This window comes from Corvus moneduloides, chromosome 20, assembly GCF_009650955.1.
Source record: "Corvus moneduloides isolate bCorMon1 chromosome 20, bCorMon1.pri, whole genome shotgun sequence".
Taxonomy (NCBI): domain Eukaryota; kingdom Metazoa; phylum Chordata; class Aves; order Passeriformes; family Corvidae; genus Corvus; species Corvus moneduloides.
Window position 1 is genome coordinate 5,449,655 of NC_045495.1, and position 27,064 is coordinate 5,476,718.

Sequence of the window (27,064 nt, forward strand, 5' to 3'; positions counted from 1 at the left end):
ATTAACACCTATAATGATTCTATCTTGGCCCTATAAACTTTCCCTTCCCATTTTAGGATTTTTCTATCAGCACTCTCTGAGACTAATCCCAAAGATAACACATATGATGTGCTTTAACATCAGAAAAGTACAATCTACAATTGCCATCACTCTATTAAATAGCACAGTCTGATGTGTAATTTGTTTTTAGTCACATTTCGATCTGACAGCATGGCAAATTCTTCAGCAACCCTCCCAGAGCCTACACTGGAAAAATGATAACCTTCTGTGATGACTCAATCTTAGAGGAAAAAAAATATGGCATTTTCACTGCTACTCAAAGGAAATCACAAGAAATACAAGAAAATATTTACTTTCCTAATTAGATGTAGACGCAACCTATTAAGCAAATAGGAAACCTTTTCTATTTCTTACATTTATCTAGTTACTAGACCACTCATATCCCATATATTGAGGGTCAAGTTCTGCTTGGATACAACTTCAGTGCATTTCCTACAGCCCAGGGCCAAATTCTACCCCACACCCAAATTCTCCCAATCTTTGCTTGGATGAAGTTTCACGTTTTACATTCACCTGGGGAGGAGTCCGAGCTCAGGTTTTTCCTTCCCTTTGCTTTGATCTGAGGAATTTATATAAACCTAAACCCCTGCCACAAACAAGAAAAACCCTACAGCCACATACTTAAGGCACTTCCTCAAACTCAGAGCCCATGCCCACATTATTTTATACACAGTGAAGGCTTCTTGACACCCCACGTGAATACTGGCATTCAAAGAGCAGCGTTTTTTGCTTTGAAGCACTGAAGGAATTTTAAGTTTCTCATTCCTGCTGTCCCAAATAATTTGCTGAGTTCAGTCAGGCTTTTTAGGCAGCCAGAACTGATTTTGTGCAGGAAGTTAAAGGGCAAATGATCTTTAATACTCTGACAACAGCAGAGAACACAACTGGAAGCTACCAGTGCAAGACAGCTCAAGTTGCTTAAAGGAAGGTATTTTAGGTCTGACACACCTTGTTTTGCTTCTGATCTTAAAGCCCAGCAGACACTTTGGAAAGGATTTCTCACAGCTCTCATATCCTACTCCCCCCTCCCACACTGCTAAATTTTGAGGCAGATGCCCTTTTAGATCTAAAGTCAGGAACATGAGGCTGCTGCAACAGCTGCAGGCTCTCAGCTTGCTTTATGTCCTGGAAGAGAGGACATGAGATCCCCAGAGCTGGACCAGGATAAAGTCATCTTTCATCATTAGCTGCTCTGAACTTCAGCTCCACATTAAAGCATGCAGCAAAGCAGCACCTCCATCTCCCCAAAATGTGTTATTTTAAGTAGCTTTTCTGATGAGACTAAATCTAATCACCTTTGCTTTTACTTTTTGGCTTTGTACGCTCATCAGCTCCCCTGTGTTGCTGGCAGCTCAAAGAGATTGAGCTCTCCCAGAATTAAATCCTGCCTTTGGACAGGTTACAAAGCCAACCACACTAAGCTGCCCAAAGCTTTGATTCTCACCTTTCTGTCACTATAAAGGCAAAGGGCTGTGTTTTGTTAGAGAGTTTGGAAGTCAGGAGGTTCCTGCAAGAGGAAATAAGGACACAAGCATGCAGCTGCTTTTAAAATTCTACACTTCCTTTCAAAAGCTTTAATAGCATCATCTCCAGTAACCCTACAAACCACAAAGGACTGCCTGAAATACAGAACAACCAAATAATGTAATGACCCTCCCACCAAAATTAAACATCACACAGTTGTAGTCTTGTCTTAACACAGAGGAGTCATTCCAGGAGGGCAGCTGGCTTTGGGAACTGTCACTGGGCCAAACTACAGGCAACAAAATGAAGTGGCAACACTAAACTTGCATTTTTCTCTGTGTTTTCATTCAAAGCTCCAGGTGCCCATCACTCTGCAACATCTCTTTGCATAAGCAACTACATTTACTATTTATTTTGACTACAGATTTCACTGAAACATTTAACATGTCACAGCAGGGCCTCAAACATCCCTGGCAGAGAGAGACAAAAGCTGGAAGCCCTCTGCTTAAAGTATTTCCCCTGCTATTTGTCTGTTGAACAAACTTTAAGTTCCTGAAGTTTCTCACTTAGATAGGTAGTATCTGCCTCTGTCAGATTTTCTGAATCTGACAGGTTTTCCAGGAATCTGGTTCCTGCACAGGGCTTTCCTGTGATTGGATCTATGACATTGCCAACCTTGAACACAATTTCAGCCAGTTCGTGTTTCACGTGTTTGCTCCTTCGCTCGGGCAGAGCTTTCAGAAGAACAATGTCTCCAACAACACACTGCTGCAGTGGGTCATGGGCAAAATAGGTTTTTCTTTTGTTAAAGAACTGTAAAAGGAACAAAAAGAAAAAAAAAAAAAAAAAAGAGAAACCTTGGCATTATATTTCAATGGGTAAATATATAGTTAGTATCAAATAAATAAATAAATTTCACTAAGTCAAGTCTCATGTATCTTTTAAAGTGAGATTCAGTTGGGATCATGAAGAGAAATGCAACTGTGCACTCTACAGGCTCTCCACAGAAAGCACAGCACTGCCCTTCCCAATCTCTTGTCAGGATAGTTTTGCCAACTGAGCCCACAGGAAAGGAGATGGGGAAGAAAAAGCTCTGAAATCTGTATTTTGAAGTTTTTTATGTGAGGGTTTTCTTGCTGAAATAATTTTCTTTCATAGAAAAAGTCAGTATTTTTTTTTTCTTGTTGGAACAGCAGAATTCAGAATCCTTTAAGAAATATATTAGGTTAAGAAATAAATAAAGATTCTTCTACCGGATAAAATATTGAAAGGGGCTCCACATCCTGACTCTATCCTTAACGTTCTGGTCACCAAAGGCAACTTATTCTAACTCCATGTACCACTGTTTCCCTATTTAAAATGGAGAAAATACAATTTTTAACCTTCCCGTTTGAAGTGCATTGACAAGGAATAAATCCAAGATCACAGTAACATTACAATTATGCATACAGAAAAAAACAGCTGTAAAATTTGTCATACAAGTGACTTATACACATTCAAGGCTCCAAAGCATGCTCCACATCAACATGAAAAGTTAAATCTAAGTGTGAAACAACAAAAACTTACCTTCTCAAAAAGATCAAATGAAGTGCATTAACAAGGCACTTCAAAGAAATACATTTAGTAGGTAATTTGTAAGTCCTCACGACTCACTGCTTTTCATCCTTTGCAGTCATCCCCACAGCTAAAACCTTAAGTTCCTTAAGGAGTTTGACTTGTAAGGACTCATCAAAACTTCTAAGAGTCGAATGAGCAGAACATTTCTCCACACAATACAAAACCCACCATGCAAGACAAGTTGTTAACTGGTGTTACCTTTAGCAAGTAGGGATCCAGCACAAGCCTTGTCACTCTCACTTTGGCAGTTTTCTGCATTTTGGTCCCAATTACTTTCCCTACTATCCATTTTGCATGGACAGCTCCACGTGGGACAGACATTGTTTAGTTATGGTCATGCAGTGCCTGGCAGCAAGAAAAGCAGATGTGTTATTGTAACAGAGCAAAAAAATATAAGGGCTTTCTGATCAATACCAAAGTTTTCCTTATTTTAGACTAAGAGCTGCATTAGGTCATTTTGTTGGAAAAATGGGGAAGAACAGTTCAAAACTCCATTTACTGCACTACCTCAGCCTTGTTTGACAATATAGAAGGGATGTCACCATGTCCTTGCTATCAGTAAAAGTTACCTCAGCACAGCAGTAAAACCGGACACAACAGCATGAGGATGAGATTTATCCCACAAAACTCCTTTGAATCACCCCAACTGCCACAAACACAATAGAGAAAAGTGTAGCTATGGAAATTACTCATTTAACTCACGCTCCAGCAGCTGTTTTGGCTGGAAACCTGTTCATCAGGTCCGTGTATGACCAGAGTGCTCCCAAACAAGGGAGCAGCCTGCAGCTTTTGTTCAAAGTCATTTGCTTCTGTGCCTCTCATTATCAGCTGAGCTGATGAAACCTAAAAAAAGGTAATGAGCTTCTCAAGCCATAAATGACACATCAAAGAGCTGTCTGATCTATAGTACATCTATTTGCTTTTGAGTCCTTCCCTGCAAGTAATTATATCCCATCACCTTATTTGGTTTAATTAGGGACAGCTTTCTGCACCACTCTTGCAAGAATCAGGGGCAAAATCAATAGAAAACTTGAATCAATATTAAGACTGATAAGAGATTAACGACCATTTTCTCTCCCACTCTGATATATTGTTAAGCACTACCAACACCTGTGAATTCTCCATCTACCCAATTTGACAGACTTGCTTTGATGTTGCAACACATCAAAAGAAGAGTTTAGGGATACAGGGACACAGCCATTGGATGAAACGCTTCAGCAAATACTCAGGGGCTGTTTTTCCCACCCCTGACTCAGCTGTGGGCGCTCAGGGCTGGAAGAGGTCAGTGTGGGGAAACCTCCTGTACCCCAGGGCTAAACACCCCACACAGACAGGCGCGTGCAGCACAGGCAACACCCACCGAGCACCAGCGGCTACTAGCAGACACGGATAAAAAAAGAAAATTAAAGCAGAGAGGGAGCCCTCAGCCCCCCCCCCCCACCACCGCAGCTCCCCACAGCGCTCCACGTCAGGCCCTACCCCGGAGCCTCCGCGCCAGCAGGGCCGCGCAGGCGGCGGGGTTCAGCCGGGCGCTTCATGCAGCACCCAGGGCGCAGCCCCAGCACGGGGAAACCCTCACGGCCAAGCCCCCAGCCCCAAGGAGCCCCAGTCCCTCTCACCACCGCTGCCGCCACCGCGCCTCGGGGGCCTTAAAGGGACGGGCCCGGAACAGGCGGCGCCGAGCACGGAAGCGCCGCGCGCGGGAAGGGGCGGGGCCGGGGGCGGGGCCGGGGGCGGGGGCGGGGCTTCCCGGGGTATTTAAAGGCGCAGGCGGCGGCCGCCCCCTCAGAGGCAGCGCGGGTAAAATGGGTGTGGGTGGTGGGGATAAAGCATCCTTAAAGTGGGAAGAGCGCTCTAAGGTCTCCTTAAAGGTCTTTTAAGGATGGCGAAGGGCCTGTAGGGGAAATCTTAAGATGAGTGGCTGAAGTAACTTGATTTGTTCAGCCTGGAAGAGACTGAGGGTCTGCAACATCCTCATGAGGGAAAGAGGAGGGGCAGGTACCGATCTCTTCTGTGTCGTGTGTGACAAGGCTCGAGGAATGGCTGGAGCTGAGCCAGGGGAGGTTTATATTGGATATAAGGAAATCAGGAAAAAATTTTTTCACCCAGAGCGGTTAAGTGCTGGAATAAGCTCTTTGGGGCAGTGGTCATAACACCAAATCTGGCAGAGCTCAAGTACTCAGGCACATGGTGGGATTCTTGGAGTGTTGTGTGCGCTGTCAGGAGTTGGACTCTATAATCCTGAGGGGGTCTCTTTCCACTCAGGATATTCTGTGATTCTTGGAATGTTAAGTCCAGCTGTGCACCCGGCACTGCCACTGCGACCCCTCAGCCACATCACCCAGCACCAGACCCAGATGCTCTTGAACACCTCCGGGGTGGTGACCCCACCATCTCCCTGGCCAACTTACTCCTGTGCCTGACCACCCAAACAGTGAAAACATTTTTTCTTATATCTAATCTGAATCTCCCATCTCAGTTTAAGGCTATTTTTTTCTTGTCCTCTCCCTACAGGCACAGCAGAAAAGACTTTCTCTTGTCCTCTCACCACAGCCTGCTTTCGGGTAATTGTGGGGAGTGATGAGGTTCCTCTCTGAGCCTCCTCTTCTGAACAAATGCAGGGTGTAAGTGCTGAATTACGTGGAATTTTGGAGGTGACTCTCAGTGCAGCCTCTTCGTGTGGCACTGAGGTTTCTGCACAGCAACAAGTGTTGTGCTCTTCCCCCTGCTGTTAAGTGATGGATGTGAAACAACTCTTGAAGGTTTTCTGTGTAAATCTGGAATAGTTAGAGGAGATACGGAGTGAGAGCTGGCCTGTTGTCCTTGCTCTCCATAACCTGGCAGATACTCAGTTTCTGTAAATCTGTCTATAAAATGGAGGTTTAGCAAAAAACTCCCAGACCACTTACAAACTAAATATTGGCAAAATTATTTGGCTTTGAGGTAAGGTGCTCCTGGTTTTTCCCCGTGACTGGAGACTGAGGCCATCCTTTTTTTTTTTTTTTTTATTTAAATGTGCTCACTTAATCACTTTCTGCTGGTATTTTGGCTGCTGCCCATTTTTGAGGCTTGTTCTCTCTTTGGTGTTAGTGTCTCATCATCTCTCACCACAGGAAGAGGACAGGTAGGGAATCATATTTAATTAACAGCACAACTCTGGGCAGTTTCCCTTCTTCAGGTGGCTGATACGTGGAGAACAGGAGACACTGTTGAAATAGTTTGATCAGATACACATCCAAGGAGTTATTTGGAAGTTCATTATCAATCCTTACGAATATCCAAGCCAAAACTCGTGGACTTCTCTTATCTTAGTGCCTGGTTACGTGAGTTACAGAGCAGAGAAGTTGGGAGGAGCCCTGGTGCAGGCAGGAAATGGTTAAGAGCCGTTCCTATCACCTGGGAAAGCAATCCTTTGATTTTTCAGAGGGCGCTAACATGCTGCAGTTCATGGAAACAAAGGGAAGGGGGATCAAGTAGAAAAGTTGTTCTTGGATTTTATTCTCAGTGGCAGAACTTGTGAGGGCTGGATATTGATGTCTGTGGGGAAAATACGGAGTTTTTGGATGAAAAGGGATTTTTTATTTTTCTTCTTATCGTCATTCAAAAAAAGGATCTGTGAGGTAAGTCTTGATTCCAACTGGTGACTTTAGATAACTTCTTTTCAGAGTGAGGGGTAGAGAAAATCCTTTATCTTGCTGACCCATTTTAAAACAGTGAATTCTTTGCTTAAATTGTTCCTCGGGCAGGGAGCACAGACAGGAGTGTGAGTCAACAACTGTTCAAAGCCCACGACGCTCGCCTGTGTCGTCTGCATTCAGATTGCTTGCATTAATTCCTGAGCTGGAGTATGGAAATTCAGGAACTGGGAGAAACATAATGAGTCAGGGGAATTTGCCACTCCGAGTTGCAGTAAATATTTCAGCGATGACAGTCTTTCATATTGTGGTAGTGTCTATGTTAATGTGCTTTTGCAGTGGATGCTCCAAGCATCTTCTGTTGGTGGCTCTTAAAAGTAATTCCCAAGCCTTGTCTCTTGAATCCTCACTGCTCTCCCAAAGGTTTTCTATTTCCAGCTCCTGTCAAGACTTTGCTGCTGTGGGGCAGATTCATATTGGGGGTGTTAGAAAGGGGTCTCAATTGCTATTAGTTCTTTGCCTGTCTGCACCTAAGTTCTCAGCTTAAGAAGTGCTGCTGGTTTCTGTGTGAGTGTGAAAACAGATGATTTTTCACCCCAGTGTGGCTGCCCCAAGTGTGATGGATGGTGACAGCTCCCACCCAGGTGTCACTGAGAGCCAGTGCCGCGTGAAGGGAAGTTTTTATACCCTGCAAAACCCCATCCATCCACCTTGGAAATGCTAAGCTGGGAATAAATTGCACCCTCACTCTTGGGCAGCTTGTTCCTGGAGATATTTGTCTACAAGGTGCTGAATTCTGGTGGATTTACTGAGCTTTGTGTGCGTGCGGTGATGCTGCTTTCACATTTTTCTCTCTGGTTGCCGGTGGATGCTGTGAGTGAGTGGGATCTGATGCGTGGCGTACTCCCCGCGTGGATCAAAGGGCAGAGCTGTGCTGTAACACGCTGCCCACCCGCTGCTGTGACACAGATAAGCATCGCTGCTGCCAGAGTCACCTGGCCAGTTCTTCCTGCTCTTCCCCGTTCCCGGTTTCTACTGCATCCCCACGCTTTGCTCCTGGTTTCTCATTGTCCACGAGGGAGAACACTCTAATCCAGAGCTGCTGGATGTCCCTCCTTTCATCCTGGGTGTGAAAAGAGAGTTGGGGCTGTTTTGTTCCTTCACATTTTATTCCCCATCGCTGCCTTTCTGTTCCCCTCACCACACCAAGCTTTTATCATCTCCCTGCGCTTGTTCCCAGCTCCTGAACTCTCTGTTCCCAGGTTCTGGCTGGGCAGGAATCTTTGATCACCGTGCCCTCTTTTGCATTCATGAGTTCTTTGGTAGGGTTCACATTCTGCTGCTTCTGGATCCCTGCAGGAATAAATCACTGGAGCTGGGTGTCAGGAACTCTGCCTTGGAGCACTTGATTCCCAGTTAAACGCTGTTGTTAGCAGGGATTGCTTTTGCATTTATACAAGAGATGGCAAACCCAGATTGGTTTTTTTTTTTTTTTTCAGCAAGATTTCTCTTATTTGAAAGAGTTCTTTTTCTAAAATCTCGTCTGCTAAGTGCTTTTGCTTCTGTTGTTGGGATCTGACATTCATTTCAGCTATTCAGTGTGAAAACCCTTTCCAATTTCTTTACCAGTGCTATTGATTAAAATGCAGTTTACTTTTCTGGGGAAAATTTGATATTCAAAAATGTCTTTTCACTGTGAGTCAGAATGTGCTTTTCCATGGAATAAAAGTTCTGGAAAGAACAAAAAAAATATGCTATTGGAAATGTTGAACAAATTATATTGTCATTTCAACCTGGTTATATAAGAAAAAAGAAATAACTTCAAAGTCCAAATGAAAAGCTCTGGCATTTTTCTCATATTTTGAGATAATTAGTACATTTTTCTCTAGCTGCTCAATTTTATCTGTTCAGAATTTTCCATATGAAACTCTGAGAATGTTCTGTACTGGCCCTAACTCCAAGTTCCTGTTTAACTCAATTGGCTGTTTCAGGTTACATATTAAAAATGAATTATGAAGTTTTTTTTCTCCTTAGTTTTCAGCCATTGATGTTTCTTCTAGAAACGAATAAAACTATTTCCAGGATTGTATAGAAACCTGTAATTCTCAGGCTATAAATGGTGTGTCTAATGGTACAGTTATTTACAGTTGGGAAGAAAGCCAGGTGGAGAAGAGCTTTGGAATGCAACAGGTTAAAATTTAATTTTGCAGCTTGCAGACTAGAGATCAAAAAATGTCTGGGGTAATCACTGCTGGTTTGGATGCCCTCACATGATGCTCTCCCTGTCAGTATTGCTGTGGTCATTTTGGGGGTTTTCAATATTCCCTTTTTCATTAATTGAAAACACTTTGCTGTGCTAAGCAGAAAGGACCTGAGCTCTGCTCAGTTGGGTGCACTGAGCTGCCTAAACTTGAGAGGAAAGTTTGTGACAGATCTGGTTTTCACTCCTTTAAAAAATAATCCCTGAGGAGAAAGGGGCGCCCTGGGGGTGATGGGATTTGGGCTCTGGATATGCTGTTCCTTGGATTTCACTGGTTTTTGGTGGTGTGGCCTCTCCTGGGCTGGTGGTGGGCACTGGCAGAAGGGACCAGCTTGGGAGGAGTCCTTTGAGGGTTTAGGCCCCTCCAGTCTCGAGGATATGCAGTCACATTGTTTTGTGGGGAAGTTCAGAAAGAGAAATGCCACCCTGTGCTTTTCCAGCACCAGAACATCCTGATTATTCTTGAATTTCCCTCCGTCTGCATCCTGCCTGCAGCTTAATTAAGCCCACTATTCCTTGTCACGAAGAGCAGCCATTACAATGTGTCACCACTCGGCCTTTCTCTGTCCTAACCAGTGCTTTCATCTTACCGCAGATGATTTTCTAGCCCTTGGACCTCTCCTTTTGACTCTCTCCAGTTGCCTTCCCAGCTCCAGAAGTGGTGCCCCAAACCCAAAAAACACTTCAGCAGAAGATTCACCAGAGCCAACTGGAGGGAGAGGCCTCCCCAACTGGTCCCAGTGGTATCAGAAGGATGAATTTCCTCCTGAGCTTGTTTTCCCTACTCTGAGTTGCCTCAATGACTTGTTCTCAACTGTGCCTCTGATATCTCTATGATTTGGTAACTATTTTATCTCTTCCCTGCCTCAGCTTCCCTATAATCTGAAAAGAAAAACTTCCCTATCTATTTCACCTCCTATTTAACTGCTCAGAATCTGTGGGTGGGGGGCACAAACAAAGTAAGTGGAAAATCAATACATTCCCAAGCCAATTTAGAGCTCAGCAGAAGCAAAAAAAGGGAGCAAGATACTTTATAAAATCCTGGAAGGTGCAGGCAAATGGAAATTTTCAGTTTAAACTCGAGCTTTACTTTGGAATTCCTCAAGGACAGATTGGAATTCTGCCACACTGTAAATAGTCTTAGGTTGTAGGAAACCAGGAATGCCTCAGCTCTTGCCCTGTATAGTTCACAGTTACTCACTGCATTATACAAGTTTGACCTGTTAATTTTATAAAGTAAAAAGAAGCAAAAACCTTTACGGGCTGATTTCCTGTGCTCAGAAAGAAATGCCTGAGAACTGCCTGGAGCAGATCCACACCATCATTTAACCCCAGCTTTCAATATTTGCTTTCCACAAAGCCCTTGTGGAAGCAGCATCTCCTCAATTTTGTGGATGGTGTGCAGGTGATTACATTTAGAAGAGAAGATTTCTGAAGGAATTTTCTGTTGGCTTCTGCAAAATTAAACTCATTTCAGAAAAACTTCACTGGGAAAATTTCTGTTCTAAATAACTTTTGTCATCGTGAATGAGTAGCACAAGAGAATGTGGTAAATTCAGCTTAATTTCACTGCATATATTCCTTGGCTTTTGTATAATTTCAGGGAGTTAAGATCTCATGTTATAAAGAAATCCAATAGTTCAGTTGCTGAAGGAGCCATAACTGGTGGAAAAGGATTGTGTTGGATTTGACATCATAAAATTTAGCTGCACTTTCTGCTGTTCTACTGTGTGGAGATGCTGCAGAGACCCTTGAGAAAGAGAATTTAGTTTGTGATAGCCAAAACCTGAGAAAAGACAGCAATAACATTTTCTGAGCAACTTATTTTAAGAAGCAAGCTCATTTTCAAGGTTTTTCTTTCAACGTCCTTATTGTCTTAGACACAAAAAATGCATCTCTAAAGGTGACTTTATTCTGCATGTTTGGACTCATCCTACTTTGGAATCTAACCAAGAAAATGCTGCCGAATTTCCATCCCTCAATGTGTGATTTCAGGTGTGGCTGCCCTCATCAACTGAAAAATATGTCCATCCGAGGCCTGAAGAAGAAACAACCAAAGACTTTTAAAGTTAAAATTATAACAGTGGATGCTGAGATGGAGTTCAGCTGTGAGGTGAGAGTGTCAGCAAATTCTGGGGACTTGGGGACTGACCTTTGTATTAGCAAGAAATTAGGAAAAATCAGGTTATCAGCTCGTGGAGAGTCTTCAAACTGATCTGTTATTTTTATAAAGAATGAATTATTTCATCTCAGGTGCATTCTTAGCTCTGTTCAGAATTTAAAGCTGTTTGCATGAAATCCATTTGGCTGGCATAGCTAAATTAACACTAAACCTGCTTTCTTCATAAGCATTCCAATTGTTTGTAAGCATTCCTACTTCTCCATGAAATTCTTTTTTTTGGAACTGCCACAACTCTTTAAGACACTTCCAGATTGGATAAACTGGTCAGAGCTGGTGCTAAAATGTTGCTTTTAAAATAATTTATAAACTGGTGCTTTTGTTGATCTGGGACATTCTGTTTAAATTTGCCATTTATAAACTCCAGTTCTTTAACTGCAATGTGTGTTAGGATCTCTGGGCAGAAGAGAAAAAAAGGGTTGATGAAAAAGCTGACAGTTCTTCCATTAATTATGGCTATCTGATAAAATGATTAGGGAAATCATGGCTGGAGAAAAATAAATGATCAATTGCTAAATAAATTGGGCTGCACAATTGAAGGGACAGAACTGTCCCTGATTAATTAATTCCTAATCATCCAGCAAAAGCACAGCAAGACACAGTTATTCTGAGGAGTTAGAAAACTCAGTTCCAATGGGACTGGCAATTTTAGTGAGACATTTAATGTCATTTATTAGGTCCTGCAGAAACAGAATAGTTTAGTCTTGTGTGACTTACTGCTCTGGAGTACTTGCAGGCAGAGTTGTGAAAATAAAGGATTTGGAAAATTCGATTTGGAGGTCAGAGTCCTTGTTAACAAATCATGTATTCCTTCCTTTGCTACCTCTCCTTTCTCCCCAGACACTGCTCTTTTGCTGGGATGATTTCCAGCTTTCCACTCAAATACTGCCTAAAAGTTCACTTTATTTTTGGTTTTTTTGCCATTCAGTTTTTAGTTTTAGCAATTAGATAAAATCATCGTTCTAAAATGTGGTCAAATAGAAGAAAGAGATGAGCAGCCTCTTTGGTGAAAAAAAGCATCAGATGTGTGTGAATTTGGGACCTTTAATCAAAGTTTGCTCTCTCTGGCTGCTGAGTTGAAATGAAAACATTTAAGAAGACTCGTTTAAATCAGAGTAGGATAAAGGCTTGGCCTGGTGCCACAGAAATACCTGAGGGGTGTGAAAGGTGGATCTGCTCTCATTGTTCAGCATTCCTACCCCGTGTCCTGATTTGATTTCCCAAGGCTTTCCTCTCAGTCTCTCCAATTTGTATAAACTATTGAGTCAAAATTTTGGACAAATATTAATAAAGACTTATTATAAAGCCACATCCCAGGAAATCAATAGTACAATCCTCATTCCCAGTGCTCCTCAATTGCTTGGTGATTAAATGACTCCAGCTGCTCTCTGGATGTGTCTGGAGAAGGAGAGGAGGTGGAACACAGCAACTCTTAGACTATTTCATTAAAAACCTAAAAGTGAAATAAGATTTCATAGGAGAAAGGGCTAAAATGGAGCAAATTCATTTAGGACAGCCATGTTTTTCTTGATTTTTCTCTCTTTTAGATGAAGTGGAAGGGAAAGGATTTGTTTGACCTGGTGTGCCGAGCCCTTGGTTTAAGGGAGACTTGGTTCTTTGGCTTGCAGTACACGATTAAAGGAATGTGCACCTGGTTAAAGATGGACAAAAAGGTACAGGGAACAAAATGTGTGGCAATTATTTACTTCTATTGTGTGGCAATTATTTATTTCTGTAAGTATTGACTTTCTGGAGCACAGGAGCTAAAGGGGTGTGTTCCATGACAACTCAGAATTTTACATGATAGCTTTTTTTTTAAGGCTAAAATTGGATTCTTTGCTCTGATTGCTTCTAGCCCATTTGACCTGGAACATCCCACACTAATCACCACTAATTGCTTATAGATTAAAGCTCAGAATTATCCTTCCCTCTAAAATATGGGAAGGCTACTTTAAGGGGATTATTTGCTGCTTTCTGCTTTTCCTCGGGAATATTATCTTGAGACACTCATGTATCCTTTTTGCTGCTGATTTTATCTCTAAACAGGTTTTAGATCAAGAAATCCCCAAAGAAGATCCCATTAGCTTTCATTTTTTGGCTAAATTCTATCCAGAGAAGGTAGAAGAGGAACTTTTACAGGAAATTACCCAGCATTTATTCTTCCTTCAGGTCAGGAACAGTTTTTAACCATGAATTCCTTCTGTATTTCCCCCAGTCCTTTTGCATTGTCTTTGATCTTGTTGGCAGCTCAGGATAATTTTGCTTGCTTCAGCTTATCAAGAACTTTACAGATATTACTTTTATGAAATACAAACATCTCTCCTGCCTGCTGTGGGTTTGTGTCCAGGTAAGCTGGAATGTTCCATCTTCTGCAGGTTTTTGTGACAACACCCAGCAGTTTGGCTGATGATTCCAAATCTGGATATTCCAGACTTGTTTTGCTCCTTAATGTGTGTTAAAAAAAATAAAAATTTCATGCAAAGCTAGAACTGTTGGAAGAACTGTGAGGCTTTTGGGGAGATCTTGTGCTGGAGGGCAAAACCTCTAGAAAACAAGGACTCCCTAAACCTTCATTTTGGATTGTAGGGGTAAAAGATCCTGGAATTTGACAGGCATTCTGAAATCCAGGTTTGTTCACCTGGCAAGGTTTAAAAGGAGCAGAGCAGCAAACACCATTTGAGCTCCATCAAAAAGTGGATGAAGGAGCAAATTCTTAGAGCCTTATCAAAAAAAAAAGATGGATCAAGCAGGAAAAGCCCCATAGCTGCAGCAAAGGATACAAGCACTGAATTTGGGATGGTCACTTCCAATGTCTGGGACATCCAGCTTCTCTGCTGAGTTGTTGTGGAGTCCCTCTGAAAGTTTCAGCCTCTGGAGTGTTGCTTTATTCCAGCAGGATGTGTCTGTGCAGGTAGCTGGGGTGTATGAGAGAAATTCAGTCTGCAGCTGGAAATGAACCCAGTAAATTCCCCTGTGCCCTGAGGAGGGTGTGCTAATGAAATAATGGGGAAATGGTTAAGAAACCCACCAGAACTTCATCCAGAACCTTTAACCACTTTGGCAGTTTATTTCTTCAGCTAATTTTGGAAAGGAATGAGAGCAGCAGAACTCTTTTCCTACTCTTTTAATCCTGATTTTTCCACTTCTTTTTCTTTTCTGCTTGAACCTGCCTTAACTAGCAGACAGGCAATTAGCAAATACTTCTCATTCCAACGTAGGAAAACAAGGCTGAAACAAATTGGAACTTGCAAAGTTTCCCGACTGTTAAGAACTTCAGCTCACACCTGGATGCTAATAGGAAAAACATGTACAGACATCTGGATGCTTGAAGATTTCAGCTCTCCTGACTCTTCAGAACTTTGCAAATTAATGTGGCATAACAGCTTTTTCCAAAATGCCTGAATAAATGTCAATTACTAAAGCTAAATATTGTCTGCTGAAAGATGAGGTCATTTATTGCTTCTTCATGAAGTTTAACAAAAAGTCCTTGTAAAAACTGATTAGGAAAAAAACCCCAAAACAGCCTAGACACTTAAAGGGGATTTATCCACATTGTTCTGAATTCTGGAGCATGATTTACACCGTGGAGAATGAAAGCTGGAACTTTCCAAATTGGAAGAAAAATCTTTTCATTCTTTCCATTTTAACAGCCTAGAAAGAATGTTCCCTGCGCTGGAACTCAGGTTCAGAGATTGTGCTCACCAGGGACTAAATTTAAAAGAAAAAACTTTCTTGGTGGTTCATTTCAGTTCCCAGCACCTACAGAGGTGTGTTTGTAAACAGAACTTGTGCTTGCTCAAGTCATTTTTTCTCTTTGGAAATGTTTAAGACTGTGAGCTATGCAAAATTTTGTTGTCTTGTGTTTGTTCCTGGGCTAAATCCACCTGAGAGGAGGATTTGGGAAGATTGATTTCCCCTTCCCTCTTTAGGTTTTCAAACAGAAATTGCACAACTGATTTAAAATCATACAACACATTCCAAACCATTACACCTCTGGTCTTGGTAGCACCACAGGTTATTAAAATGAGACGAATGTTGAAAGACTCTTTCCCATTGTGTGATTGTGCTTAGACCATTGCAACTGAAGAAATTAAGTGCTCTATTATTCAGCTTCTCTTTTGGGGCTCTCCTTTATTCTCTCATTTTGGAAAGCTGGAGAACACCTCTTAGGGTTTTTAATATGGCAGCACCAAGCAGCTGCACAACCCTGAGTGTGCTCTGGTTGAGCCTGACCTCCAGAGCTCCCTTCCAACCTAAAATTTGATGTCTGATGTGATACACAGCAGGCAGAAAAAAAGGAGGATTGTTAAAAGAAATGAAGCGCAGACAATAAAACTGATGTTTTATAAGATATTCTTTCGTAGGGCTCCTTATGTAACTGTGTGGAGAGAGCTGACTGGCATTTTTGGTCTCATTAAATGCAATGCTAACTAAAGGCTTCCTGTGTTCCTGAATGCCAATTTCTTGTTGCTGTTATTAACTCATAAAGGTGATATTTGGTGCCAAGTTATAGTCTGGGCATGTCTGCTTTCATTTCAAGCCTGACAGAAATCCTGACTTTGAGCTTCTTTCACTTGCTCCCTTTTTCTGTTGGTTTAGGTTAAGAAACAAATCCTGGATGAGGAGATCTATTGCTCACCAGAAGCTACAGTTTTACTGGCTTCTTATGCTGTTCAGGCCAAGGTTTGTGCATAGAAAGTCTCTTTTTTCATTGACTTTTTTTCTGGTTTAACCAACACATCTACCTGGTGGTGTGTAAACACAGCAGGGTTAAAATTTGCTGTTAAAGAAGTTGATCATCCTGGGATGTAAAGGCACAGCTAGAAAAAGAAGCATCAAATGCTACTACAAGGATTTTTTTTCTATACTGTGCTTCTGCAATTTAGGGGATTTATTTGGGCCTAACATTTTAGTATAATCTTTGTCCAGGCTAGAATGATTTCGTGTTGTCTTAAAAAATGATCGTGGATGCAGGAGGTGCTCAAAACAGAGCTCAGAATGGGAGGACACGAAGTTTTTTAGTGTCTCTTAGAGCTCTGTTCCCTTCTTGCCACCAAGAGCCCAGCTTACACAATGGCAGGAGGTGAACACAACTTCTCAAAAGCTGACATTCCTCTAGTCCAGAGGGTGAATTCCTGGGAGATTCCTTCAGTTTCCAGGTTAGGATTGAAGTCTAAGTGACTCAGTGGCTGTGTTGGAGCCACCTGCATGGCACAAGGGCTGGAAGTTCCTTCCAAAACAAAACCAAAATAAAATCTGCCTCAAGTTTTCGCGTCAAAATTTGCAAGGAACAACTCCCTCAGCATTCTGCCTCTAACAAACTGATATAACTTTTCTTTTTTGGGACAGTATGGTGACTATGACCCAAATTTCCATGAGCCAGGCTTTCTAGCCCATGACGAGCTGTTACCCAAAAGGGTGAGTCTTAATTTTATACAAATCCAAATCTCTGAATCTGCTCTTTGCAGTGCAGAATCTTTGAATCTCCCCTTTGCAGTGCAGATATTGCTGGGGATTAACCAGAGCATTAAAAACTCTGCAAAATGACCAAGATGTGAACTGCACCTCTGAGCATTCGCTTTGCTTGGGAGAGGCAGCACTTGGATTTGGATCTTCAAAGGGACTCAACCTCCTTCCTTTCCCCCCTGCAGGTTCTCAGGCAGTACCAGCTGACAGCAGAGATGTGGGAAGAGAAGATCACTGCTTGGTATGCTGAGCACAGGGGGATTGCCAGGTAGGAAACCTTTGCATTTCTTAGAAATCCCAGACGTTTCTTTATGGGATTTGTTGTCTTCAGTGTGATTCAGCCTATCTGGAAATGCAATTAAGCAATAAATAGGATGTGTTAGCACCCAGAGGCAGCTTTTCCTAATATTTGGGTTCCATTTCTCTCTGTTCTAGAGGCTTCTTAGCATTATTTTTATTGAATATTTTCTTAAAGATGTACTGATTTACCTTGAAGGGAGGAGAAAAGTGGGCGGAGAGATTCTCGCCCTTCTTTGGCCTTGGCCAAAAGCTCTGTTCAAGACTCATTTCTCAATGAACTCTGTTTCCTGAAGGAGATATATTCATGGAAAACAATGGGAGGTTGGGTTTCCAAGACATGGAGTGGCAAAACTAACACAAGGATGAGACTTTTCATGCATTTTAAAGAAGATTACGCTATCCATGAGTCATCTTTTCAAATAGGTGCGACTTTACTGCCTTTATTCTGTCCAGATGCTGTTTTTATTATCCTTTTTTCTATTATTGAGAGCAAGATGACAAAATTAAAGTAAGTTTGTACAAAGGACCAGATTACCTGTTCTTTTCTAAGTGGGAAATGGAGAGTCAGCCAGGAGAGAAAGGCTGGAAAGGAGTTTCATAATCATGGCTTTATTCTCCAGGGATGAAGCTGAGATGAACTACCTGAAAATTGCCCAAGACTTGGAAATGTATGGTGTCAATTATTTCCCAATTGCTGTAAGTGCCTTATTTTAGCAGTTTGCAGTTGCTGCAGATGATGGTGCTGTCCTTTTAAAATCCTCCAGGGAGTTTGGAACTGGGACTCCTGACTCCTGCTTTTCCCTGCTGCTGGTTTTGTTCTGACTTGGTTTTCTTGCCCTCTAAATGAGCAGGTGAATCAAACAATTAAGATTAATATTTTTACAACTTGACAGCTTCCTTGGAATAGGAAGGAGAAATAGTTTGAGGTGCTATAAACAACCTAGAGGACTGAATTTATTAGTAACAGCGACAGCATTCATAGTATTTTATATAAACACCAAATTCCTAAAATACAGGTAAATATCAATATATTAAAATATGGACTTCTTGTCTGTGGTTGTTTAATGTCACCAAAAAAATGCCATTTACTGATCTCTCTTGTTTTTTAGCAAAATAAAAACCACACAGATCTCCTGCTTGGAGTTGATGCCAAAGGTATTCATATCTACAGCATTAATAACAGGTTCTCTCCAAGTAAGTCCTTTGAGTGGAGCTCTATCAGAAACATTTCCTGTAGTGAGAAAGAGGTATGCTGGCTTTGATGTATTATTCTTTTTACGTGGGCATGGGTGTGGACTGGGATTCTTGGAACAGGCTGAAAGCTTCCTCTGTTGAAATAATTTTGGGGGAGAAGGGGGAAATCCTGGGGAGCTTTGTTACAAAACTAAAAATAACAGCCCTGCCTTGCAGATGAGCTCGAAACCTTGGTTCCCCGAGGCTGCTCTGAGCTCTGACTCCATTCTGGCTCCTTCCCTGCTGCTTGGCCTTTGCAAAACAAGTGTGTTGATCTCTGAAAAAGACAGATATTATGAATGCCACCGTGCCTGGCTTCCTCAGTTATCCCAGCAGGAATTCCACAATCCATAAAACCTTAATGCTGTTTGCACATGCAGGAGCCGTCCTTGTAGCTGAGGCTTGGAGCCCAGTGGCAAGAGGACACATGCAGGGAGATATTAATGGTTTTCTGCCTCAGCTCTGCCAGTTTGCTGGGACATGATTTCACTCCTCAGCACCACCCCACCGCTGCAATTTCACTGGGAAGCCCAGCTTTTGCTTCTGGAAAGTGAAGGAGCAGGGAAAACTTACTCTCAGTGCAAATCACGGGCTGCATGGAAGGCTCTAAGCAGAAAAATCAAACCCAGGAAAACTCCATTGGTACTGGAATCCCTGGGATTTTTCAGCCAAAGGGCAGCACAGCCTGTTCCATTTTCTGTGGGCTTTTTGGAAAACATGAAGGTGAGATTTTAGATTCATGCCCATTCAGTAAGGCAAACCTACAGGATTTGCTGCCTCCAAAACATTTTTGGTACCTGATAACATCAAACTTCCCCTGAGATGTGGGAATAAACTGCTTTAACTCCCTGTTGTGGGGAAATTGGGCAGCCCTGTGTTTAAACTTCACTTTATTCAGTGCCACAGCACAGCCTGGCTCCTCAAAAGGCAGCCAGGCATTACGTATAGGGTGAAAGAAGCTATAGGACATCATGATCCTGGTGATCCAGATGCCCTGGAATCATATAGGAATTACCTTGCAAAGGGATTAGAGGAATTGAGTACCAAGGAACCCCTGAGGCACAGAAAACAGGGTCTTAAATTATTAAAAAGAAAAAAAAAAAAAAGGGGGCCATATTTTGTTCTGCAGCCAAACAGAGCACAAAGTGGGGAGTGGAGCAGGAAGACCCTTCCTGGCCTCTGGGAACAGCTTGGGAAGTGGACTGAAAAAGGAAAAAGTGAGGAAGTCTCCAGGACTTTTACCTGCTGCTCTGAAGAGCAAGCCCTTAGGCCCTTGATCCATTTATTTATCCCTGCAATGGTTGCTGTCCTGAGAGGTGTTTGACATTTCCCTGACTTTAGGGCTATGCCTGCTCCTTGGGATTGCTGATGTGTCCTGTTCTCCTGATAACCAGTGCTTGTTCCAGCGCTCTGGGGACAGCGTGCAGTGCACAGGTGGCATCAGGAAAACCACCCAGACTGGCACTGGGGTGGGCCTGGGGGTTTATCCTCCCACACAGGCTGATTCTATGGAGAAAAACAGTTTTATATCACTGTCCCCCTCTTTGTGGCATGAATCACTGCTTCCCCAGAGAGACGTGGAGATGGGCTAAAGTTTGCATTGGTTTTAATAGTTTCAACTTATTTTCCTCCTCACTGTGCTTCCTTTCTTTTTTTTTCTTTTGCCTGTGTAGTTAACTATTAAACCCCTTGACAAAAAAGCAGAAGTCTTCAAGTTCTTTTCCTCTCAGCTCAAAGTGAATAAACTGGTAAGTGCCCTGCTTTCCTTCTGTGAAGCTGAACCTGGTGATACTGACTGAGAAATATTGTTTGTAAACAAAATCATGATCTTGACATCTCAGCCTAGATGTGTTGCCTGTGTAATTCAGGAAAATGGGATCAGAGGGAGATGAGGGACAGAAGGAATCTCTCGTCCTGTTACAAACTTACCTAAACTGTTGTGTGCCTGCCCTGGGTGCTGATTTGCTTGGAAGGGAAGCAGCTGCCAGTACTTGTGCTGAAGTCAGAGTTGTCCTCTGAGGCCAGTGTGGGCCTCTTTGCCCCTCTGGCAGGGGCACAAGTCCATCAAAATCACATCTGCTTTGCCTTTCCTCTCCAGATTTTCCAGCTGTGCATTGGAAACCACGACCTATTTATGAGGAGGAGAAAAGTGGACTCCATAGAGATCCAGCAAATGAAAGCACAAGCCAGGGAAGAAAAAGCTAGGAAAAAGGTAGATTCTTCCTGCTCCTGTGTTGTTGAAAACACTGATTATTATTCCAGTTGGTGCCCTTGCTGCCCCTGTATTCCATCAATATGGGTGTGGGAGGTGAGGAAGTGCGGCAGGATTGGATGTGGGAACAGCTCTGAGGCATCTGAGGATATCAGAGGTGTTTGTGTGGAGAGGTGATCCCAAAGATTTGGGCCACACAACAGATCAATCCAAGGGCTCTCCCAGCAGTCTGAAATAACCAGGAGTGCCTGCCTGAGGAGGTCCATGCTGCAAAGTTCAGGCAGCTCCAGCATCTGTGGTGACCATCCCAGCTGGAGAGCAGCCCCTTCTTCATTTGATGCATTTCACTCAGGCCCAGGTGAGATTCTGCTGCAACCCCACAAACTCTTGCTCATCCTACTTCCAGATGGAGAACCAGAGGCTGGCCAGGGAGAAGCAGCTCCGAGAAGAAGCTGAGAGAGCCAAAGAAGAGCTGGAAAGGCGCCTCTTCCAGCTGGAAGATGAAGCCAGGCAGGCCAACGAGGCCCTGGTGAGTTAGGCTGAATATTCTTGTGCTTGATGGGCTTTCTTGGTTTGGAAGTAGGATGCTTTTTTGACACCAGGAGACAACCAGACATTGTAGCTCAGGCAAGGCTGGAGAGTTTCCAATCACTGGTGGAAAAGGCATTTCCCATTTTCCCAGGAATACCCGGGAAAACCCTGATCTGCCATAATCTGTGAACCATTCTCTCCCTGGATTTGGCTCACAGGGCTCTCTTCAGGCAAAGAGCAGGGGAAAGGAAGCAACCTTGGAGCTGAAATGGGGAGAAAGGGGCTGGCTTCAACTTTGTCCAGCTCTAAAATTTTTCTCCTTGCTTTATAGAGGTGAGACACAGGAAATTCTGGAGCAGAGGAGGAGCATTAGACCCTGAAATTGTGTCTGGTTTTTATTTAAGAAACAATATTTTATCACTTGATCTCTTGGTAAAAGATGTCTTCTGCCTGCTTGCCTGCCTGCAGGGGGGATTTTGCTGGCTCTAAACAAGGAACTAAGAAAAATTCTTTCTCTTCAGCTCCGATCCCAGGAAGCAGCAGAGCTGCTGGCTGAGAAGGCTCAGATTGCAGAAGAAGAGGCCAAACTGCTGGCCCAGAACGCTGCAGAAGCTGAGCAGGAGCGCCAGAGGCTGGAGATCACAGCTCTGAAAAGCAAGGAGGAGAAGCGGCTGATGGAGCAGAAGATGCGGGAGACGGAGCTGATCGCGGTGAAGCTGGTGAAGGAGTCTGACAGGAGGTGGGGTTTGCTTCCCTGGCACTGCGTGCTCTCAGCTGGGCTGCAGAGAGTGCTGCTTTCCTCAGAGCCGAGCCCAGCAGGGGGGAACTGCTCCTGAAGTGACACTTCAGAGTGACGAGGCCTCCTTGTGCTTTGTTTGTTCCACCTGGAAGCTGTTGTTGTATTGCAGGTCAGGTTTACAGAGGATCGGATGCAAAGCTGTGGAGATGTTTAGCAAGAAAGATCCAGAATGCAGAGGCATTTTCTATTTAGTGTTATCAAATGAGCACTGGCTACCTAACTGAATTTACCAGTCTTTATCCCCTGTGAGATATGAAGCTGTTTTCATTCGTTAGTACCAAGTGAATGGCCTCTTTTTTCCCTTTCAGATCTTCCAGCAGTGTAAAACCAGGTAAATTCATGTGAAATATAAGCCACTCGGAATGTTTGCATGTTCCCTGAAGATGCAGAGCAGGCCGGTGTTGACAGAGGATTTTTAACCCTATTATTAAAAAATCCTTCTACTTGTTTTAGGATACTGCCAAAAACTTGCCAAAATAAAGAGCAGCCTCTCCCCACCTCAGGGAGGATCTCTGATGGTCTGGAGACACAGTCTGTATCAGCAGGTTGTAACTGAGCCCATGGAAGTTAGGAGTAGGAAAATCACATTAATTCAGCCACTTTGTGCAGGGGTGTCTCTGCCCTGCTGTGTCCTGTGAGCTCTCCATGTGAGCATCCTTCCACGAGTGTCTTGGTGTAAAGACAGCACAGTAGTGGACTTGTTCTCTGGAAGTTAGTGAGCTCTGAAATCCATGTGCTGGTTGGAAACCATCAGCCGTTCCCCTCAGGATGTTTATTTTCCAGAGCCAAGGAAGCAGAGCACCTGAAACAAGACCTGCACGAAGCCCGAGAGGCCGAACGCAAAGCGAAGCAGAAGCTCTTAGACATAACCAGGCTTAATTATCCTGTAAGTTCTGCTCCACTGGGAACCACTCCATCTTCAGGGATAGTCAGGTGTTGATGACATTTCTGTAGCCCCCAGCAAGCTGAGTAGTGGCACGGCTGCATCCAGCTGGGGACAAAGACCTGTGGGACAAACTGGTGTGTAAAAACAGTGTAGTGAGGATGGGAGTTGTGTTTGCTCAGGATGATAAGAAAGGCATGAAGGCAAGACAGCCTCTGCTCCCTAAGTCCATCACCAGTTCTTGTTTTAACTTTGGTCTTGACTAACTCGTGGGGGCATTGCAGCCAGGCAGTTTTTTTGTGGAGCTGGTTGTGCTGAGCCAGCTCTGTCATCCTGGCACATCCTTGAGTGCCTTCAGGCAAAGGAGTGAAGTTGTCCCCAGCACGAAAGCACTGCTGAAGTTCTGTGCCCCAACTCCCTCCTCTGCTCCAGCCCTGCTGAGGATGGATTTCTATTCTCTGCTGAAATAGAAACGCTGCAGCCAGGATAAATCTCTGCTCTTGGATCTGTGGGTTGTGGATTCCAGCTGGGTGCAGGGGAAGGGCTGCAGGAGCATCTGTGTGTCTCAGAAAATGGCTCAGCATGGCATTCTTGCAGAGCTGGGGAGATAAACCCCGGGTCAGTCCCTCAGATGTGACTGACAGTGCTGTGTTGCCTCTTCCAGCACATGGCCAAGTACCCCCAGTACTCTCCAGGTGACAGCAGAGATGCCAACTTTGACAAAGGATCCATAAAGCTGGATTTGAAGGACATTGACCTCAAGAGACTCTCCTTTGAGATAGAGAGAGAGAGGTATCAGTATGCTTGGGGTGCAAATGAAGGAGAGAGGAATTGAAATCTTTGGGAATCACAGTTCATCTTTTATTAACTTGGGATATGCATGTGGCTGGAGGCCTTTTACTGAGCTGGTGTGGGTGATTCTGTGTCAGACTGGCTGTTCACACAGAGGAAAGGTTTTTTTGGTGGCATCAAGCCGTGATAAATCCAGAACCTTCTGTCTTGGGGAGGGACAAAGCACTTTGCTGAACTAACAGCGTGTGAGAGGACAGAAGTTTCCCTCTAGTGCTAAAGTGTGGAATTGCTGGGAGCCAATCCATCGGGCATCCCTTAGTCTGGAAGGAAATGCTTGGTAAAAAGTTAGGAATTAAAAAGAAAGACGTGAACCCCCTTGTCACTGGGTCAGGGGAGCCAGGCTGGCACTGGCAGAATTCATTCTACCTATAAAACATAAAATGAAACGAAAACCAACTCTCCTCCTTCCACAAACACCTGTTGTGGAGTTAAATTGTGCCACTCTAAGCTTTTTGTCTCTGATGCGTGGACCCAGGCTGGACTACTTAGAAAAGAGCAGGAAATTCGAAGATCGACTGAAAGAACTGAAGTCTGAAATTCATGCTCTGAAACTGGAGGAAAAACAGGGTGGGCTTTACTGTCACTGGAATGAAGTCCTGGGCTCCTTGGATCGCTCCTTAGGAGCTGTAAGTACCCTAAATCCCTGCCCCTTTCTGCAGCATGAACCCTAAAATGGAACAGTGTGGGTGTGCCAGAGGGAGCTGCTGTATTTCAGTCCAAGCCTTCACTACCCTTGATGATAAAACATTAGAAGCATGAATGCAGAGGAGGAAAATTCATGTCAAAACAAAATCTTAAGGCCTTTTTCCTGGGCTGAATAGCAGGCCCATAAGCAAAAAAAGAATCATTTTATGATTATGAAATCACAATCAGGGGTTTAAGGTCTTGGAGCAAACGAAAATGTTGTGACTGACTCGTTTAAATGTGGTTTCTTACAGTTTGCATCACATTCTCATTCATGTGCTTTGTGGCTGCTGAAAGTCATAAAAGCCTTGGTGTATTTTTTTTTTTTTGAAGGAAATGAGGAACTAGACCCAGATTTTTGTCATAAGTTGCTTGTTTTAGATAAATTCTTCAACTTCTTCCCGAAGCAGGGCAAGAGTAGGGCTGGCTTTGTCTGCAGGTTGTTGCTCATGCAGCAAAAATGGCTCTGAGTCAATGGATTTTAGAGACAGAAGGGGGAGGCTTGAGAAATGATGAGGAAAGATGGCCTTTATTTTCTGACTACTCATCTGATGTTCTTTTTGGCTTGCTGAGTGTTGCTACAGAGAGGGCATTCAATTTCCATGTGCTCTTTTCTTTTAAAGGCCCCATCTTGGATGAAAACCTTTGAAACTGGGGATTCGTTGGATGTAAATCTTCCAAGACCTTTCCCTGCTTACTTGTTAAACACTGCAAGCAGCTGGCCCTGTACCAACAAAATTCAACACACGGTGCCAGTGGAAAAGTCATCTTCCCAAGGAAATTCCTTGGCTGCCAACAGTGTGGGCACGGGAGCCAGAAAACAGATGATAAAGGTAATCAGATTTGTGAGTAAATTACTAAATGTTGACTAAAAGTTTAGAGTTCAGAGATGGTGGCTGCCTGTAGGGACCTGGTTTGTCCTGCTCTGTCCCAGCCTCACAGATGACAAGGCTTTTGCAGGATTTTGGAGCCCCTGGTGCTGGCACATCATTTGGGAATGTTTATAACTCGAGGCTGCCTGTTTTTTTCTCACTTCTGATCTAAGCTGGAGTGCAAAGCTGTAAGCCTGGGTAAATGAAGCAGAGATGTCTGTACACAGTAGGAGGATCTGCGTTAAATTTTATTTGTACCAGCCAGACTTGGAAATGAGAAATGTGCTCCCAGGTACAGAGAGCTTAAAACATACTGTGCCTGTCTTGTGGTTTTAAAAGGCAGGCAGGAAGAGACCAATAAATACCCAGGCTCCCAACAGTTCAGTTCTCTTCCATGTGCTCCCTGTCAAAGAGGCCTGAAGAGCAACGAGCTGGGTGTCAGGAAAGAACAACCTGCTTTGAAATGTCACTGGACTGGAGAAATCAGGAAGAGCTGTGAGGAAATGTGGTCTGGAACAGTGGGAAGGAAATCAGCTGTCTGTGGCAATGCTAATTGGGCAAGGTGTTGGGAATGAAGAAAGCCTGATGGATTTACTGTGGTTTATCTGAACAAAACAGGAGGAGGGGGGGTAGGATCAATTAAAAGCTCCAGAATATAACATCCAACACCTCCTTCAGGGTTTGGGTGCTTAGAACTAAAGGACACAGCTGAGTGCAGCAACAGCTGAGGGATCAGCTCTTTCTGAGGCAAGTTACAGAAGCAACTTTTAAGACTAAACTCAGGGCTGAGGCGAAGAATTTGTTTAAAGAAAGAAGAAAAAGCTCTTGCAGAGCATCTTGCAAAAGGCTCCAGAGTTGGAGGCAAAGGAAGACCCAGAGCAAAGGGAGTTACTTTAAGCCAGCACTAATTCTCCCTCTTTGATTTGCCTGCAGGTTCAGCAGCATGACTCAGATGTGATCTACATTTGAAGCCCCTCCTTTCCTTGCCAGCCTGGTGGGACTGGTGGCTTTTTTACCTCTGTGGGGACACGTGAGCAGCTCTGGCTGCTGCCAGGTGTGAGAGACAAGGCACTGTGGATCCAGAGCTGCCATCCAGCTCCCAGGCCGGTGACATCAGCTGGGAATGCCACAAGTGGTCCCCGGTGTGTCTGGGAGCAGTGCAAACCCAGAGGAAATGTTGTTTACTACTTGTGCACTTTGGAAGGAACTCTTCACGCTTTGCTAACCCTTCCTCTCCCAGGTGTTTCACACACTCACAGCTCTGCTGCTGGAGGAAGGATATGAGGCAGCAAGTGCCCAGGAGGTGTTTGGGATGAGAAAACAGAACATAAGCTTGGTGTTTATCTCCACAACAGACTAATTATGTTTTTGGTCCAGTCCCTGGGACATGACTCCCACAGAGCTGCTCGACGTTTTAGTGTTTGCCTGCCAAATATTTTCCTTCTCCTCCCCAAACATTTCTTGGTTCACTTAATTGATTTGCATTTCTCTGTGAGAAATCTCAGCTTTTTAATTCCAGATGCAGAAGTGGACATCTTCAAATACCTCCCATTCCTGGGGGAATCCTTTGTTTGGAATGCAAAGCTTCTGTTCTTCAAGTCCCTGACTAGATCAAGCACTTTCTGCTCCAGCAAACTTTGCATACATTAACTGGCTTCCCACTTCTGTGCAACACAGCTCCCACATTAGACAAAGACAAAAGATGCTGTTGGTGCCTGCTAAAGTGGGACTTGTTTCTGGTGGAGAGGTGCATGCAGCAAAGTGCCTGCCTCATTAGTAAAACCCACTTGCATTTCCCTGGTTTGTATGTGTTTAAGTGTCTGCTTCTCCCTAAATCTTCACTCTGAGGACTTCTGGGGAAGCAGACAACATTCAGCTGCAGCTAAAGCAGGAACCCAGCTGAACTTGAGACATGTGATGTAGAAATGAATGGTAATGTTGTTAAATATCTTGTTCTAAAAGCTAAGTTTAAAAAAAATAGGTTCAATAGAAAGCTTCAATTTCCATTTGCTTTGAA

At 43.6% G+C, this 27,064-nt stretch overlaps 2 protein-coding genes across 7 annotated transcripts; one reads left to right on the forward strand and one right to left on the reverse strand.

Moving 5' to 3' along the window:
* Positions 1–1,600: 1,600 nt before the first annotated feature.
* On the reverse strand, positions 1,601–4,852 carry MRPS17 (mitochondrial ribosomal protein S17). Of its 3 annotated transcripts, XM_032130355.1 has the most exons (4): positions 4,621–4,725; positions 3,844–3,984; positions 3,340–3,486; positions 1,601–2,337 (listed from the first exon to the last, which is right to left on the reverse strand). In XM_032130355.1, the coding sequence occupies exons 3-4, from the start codon at positions 3,460–3,462 to the stop codon at positions 2,047–2,049; spliced, it is 414 nt and encodes a 137-aa protein (XP_031986246.1). In that variant the 5' UTR covers positions 3,463–3,486; positions 3,844–3,984; positions 4,621–4,725; the 3' UTR covers positions 1,601–2,046. The 3 variants fall into 3 exon arrangements, with proteins under 3 accessions (XP_031986246.1, XP_031986245.1, XP_031986247.1); XM_032130354.1 differs by lacking the exons at positions 3,844–3,984; positions 4,621–4,725 and adding an exon at positions 4,761–4,852; XM_032130356.1 differs by lacking the exon at positions 3,844–3,984 and having other exon boundaries at positions 4,621–4,727.
* A 161-nt stretch (positions 4,853–5,013) lies between these two features.
* Positions 5,014–27,064, forward strand: LOC116454007 (merlin-like). Of its 4 annotated transcripts, XM_032130082.1 has the most exons (20): positions 5,014–5,139; positions 5,656–5,705; positions 9,632–9,877; positions 11,032–11,149; positions 12,763–12,888; positions 13,262–13,384; positions 15,815–15,898; positions 16,565–16,633; positions 16,867–16,949; positions 17,602–17,677; positions 18,091–18,228; positions 19,888–19,962; positions 20,313–20,426; positions 20,833–20,955; positions 21,479–21,696; positions 22,540–22,642; positions 23,304–23,431; positions 23,967–24,117; positions 24,799–25,008; positions 25,981–27,064. In XM_032130082.1, the coding sequence occupies exons 3-20, from the start codon at positions 9,870–9,872 to the stop codon at positions 26,014–26,016; spliced, it is 1,983 nt and encodes a 660-aa protein (XP_031985973.1). In that variant the 5' UTR covers positions 5,014–5,139; positions 5,656–5,705; positions 9,632–9,869; the 3' UTR covers positions 26,017–27,064. The 4 variants fall into 4 exon arrangements, with proteins under 4 accessions (XP_031985973.1, XP_031985972.1, XP_031985974.1 ...); XM_032130081.1 differs by lacking the exons at positions 5,014–5,139; positions 5,656–5,705 and adding an exon at positions 6,325–6,761; XM_032130083.1 differs by lacking the exons at positions 5,014–5,139; positions 5,656–5,705 and adding an exon at positions 6,325–6,761 and having other exon boundaries at positions 9,675–9,877.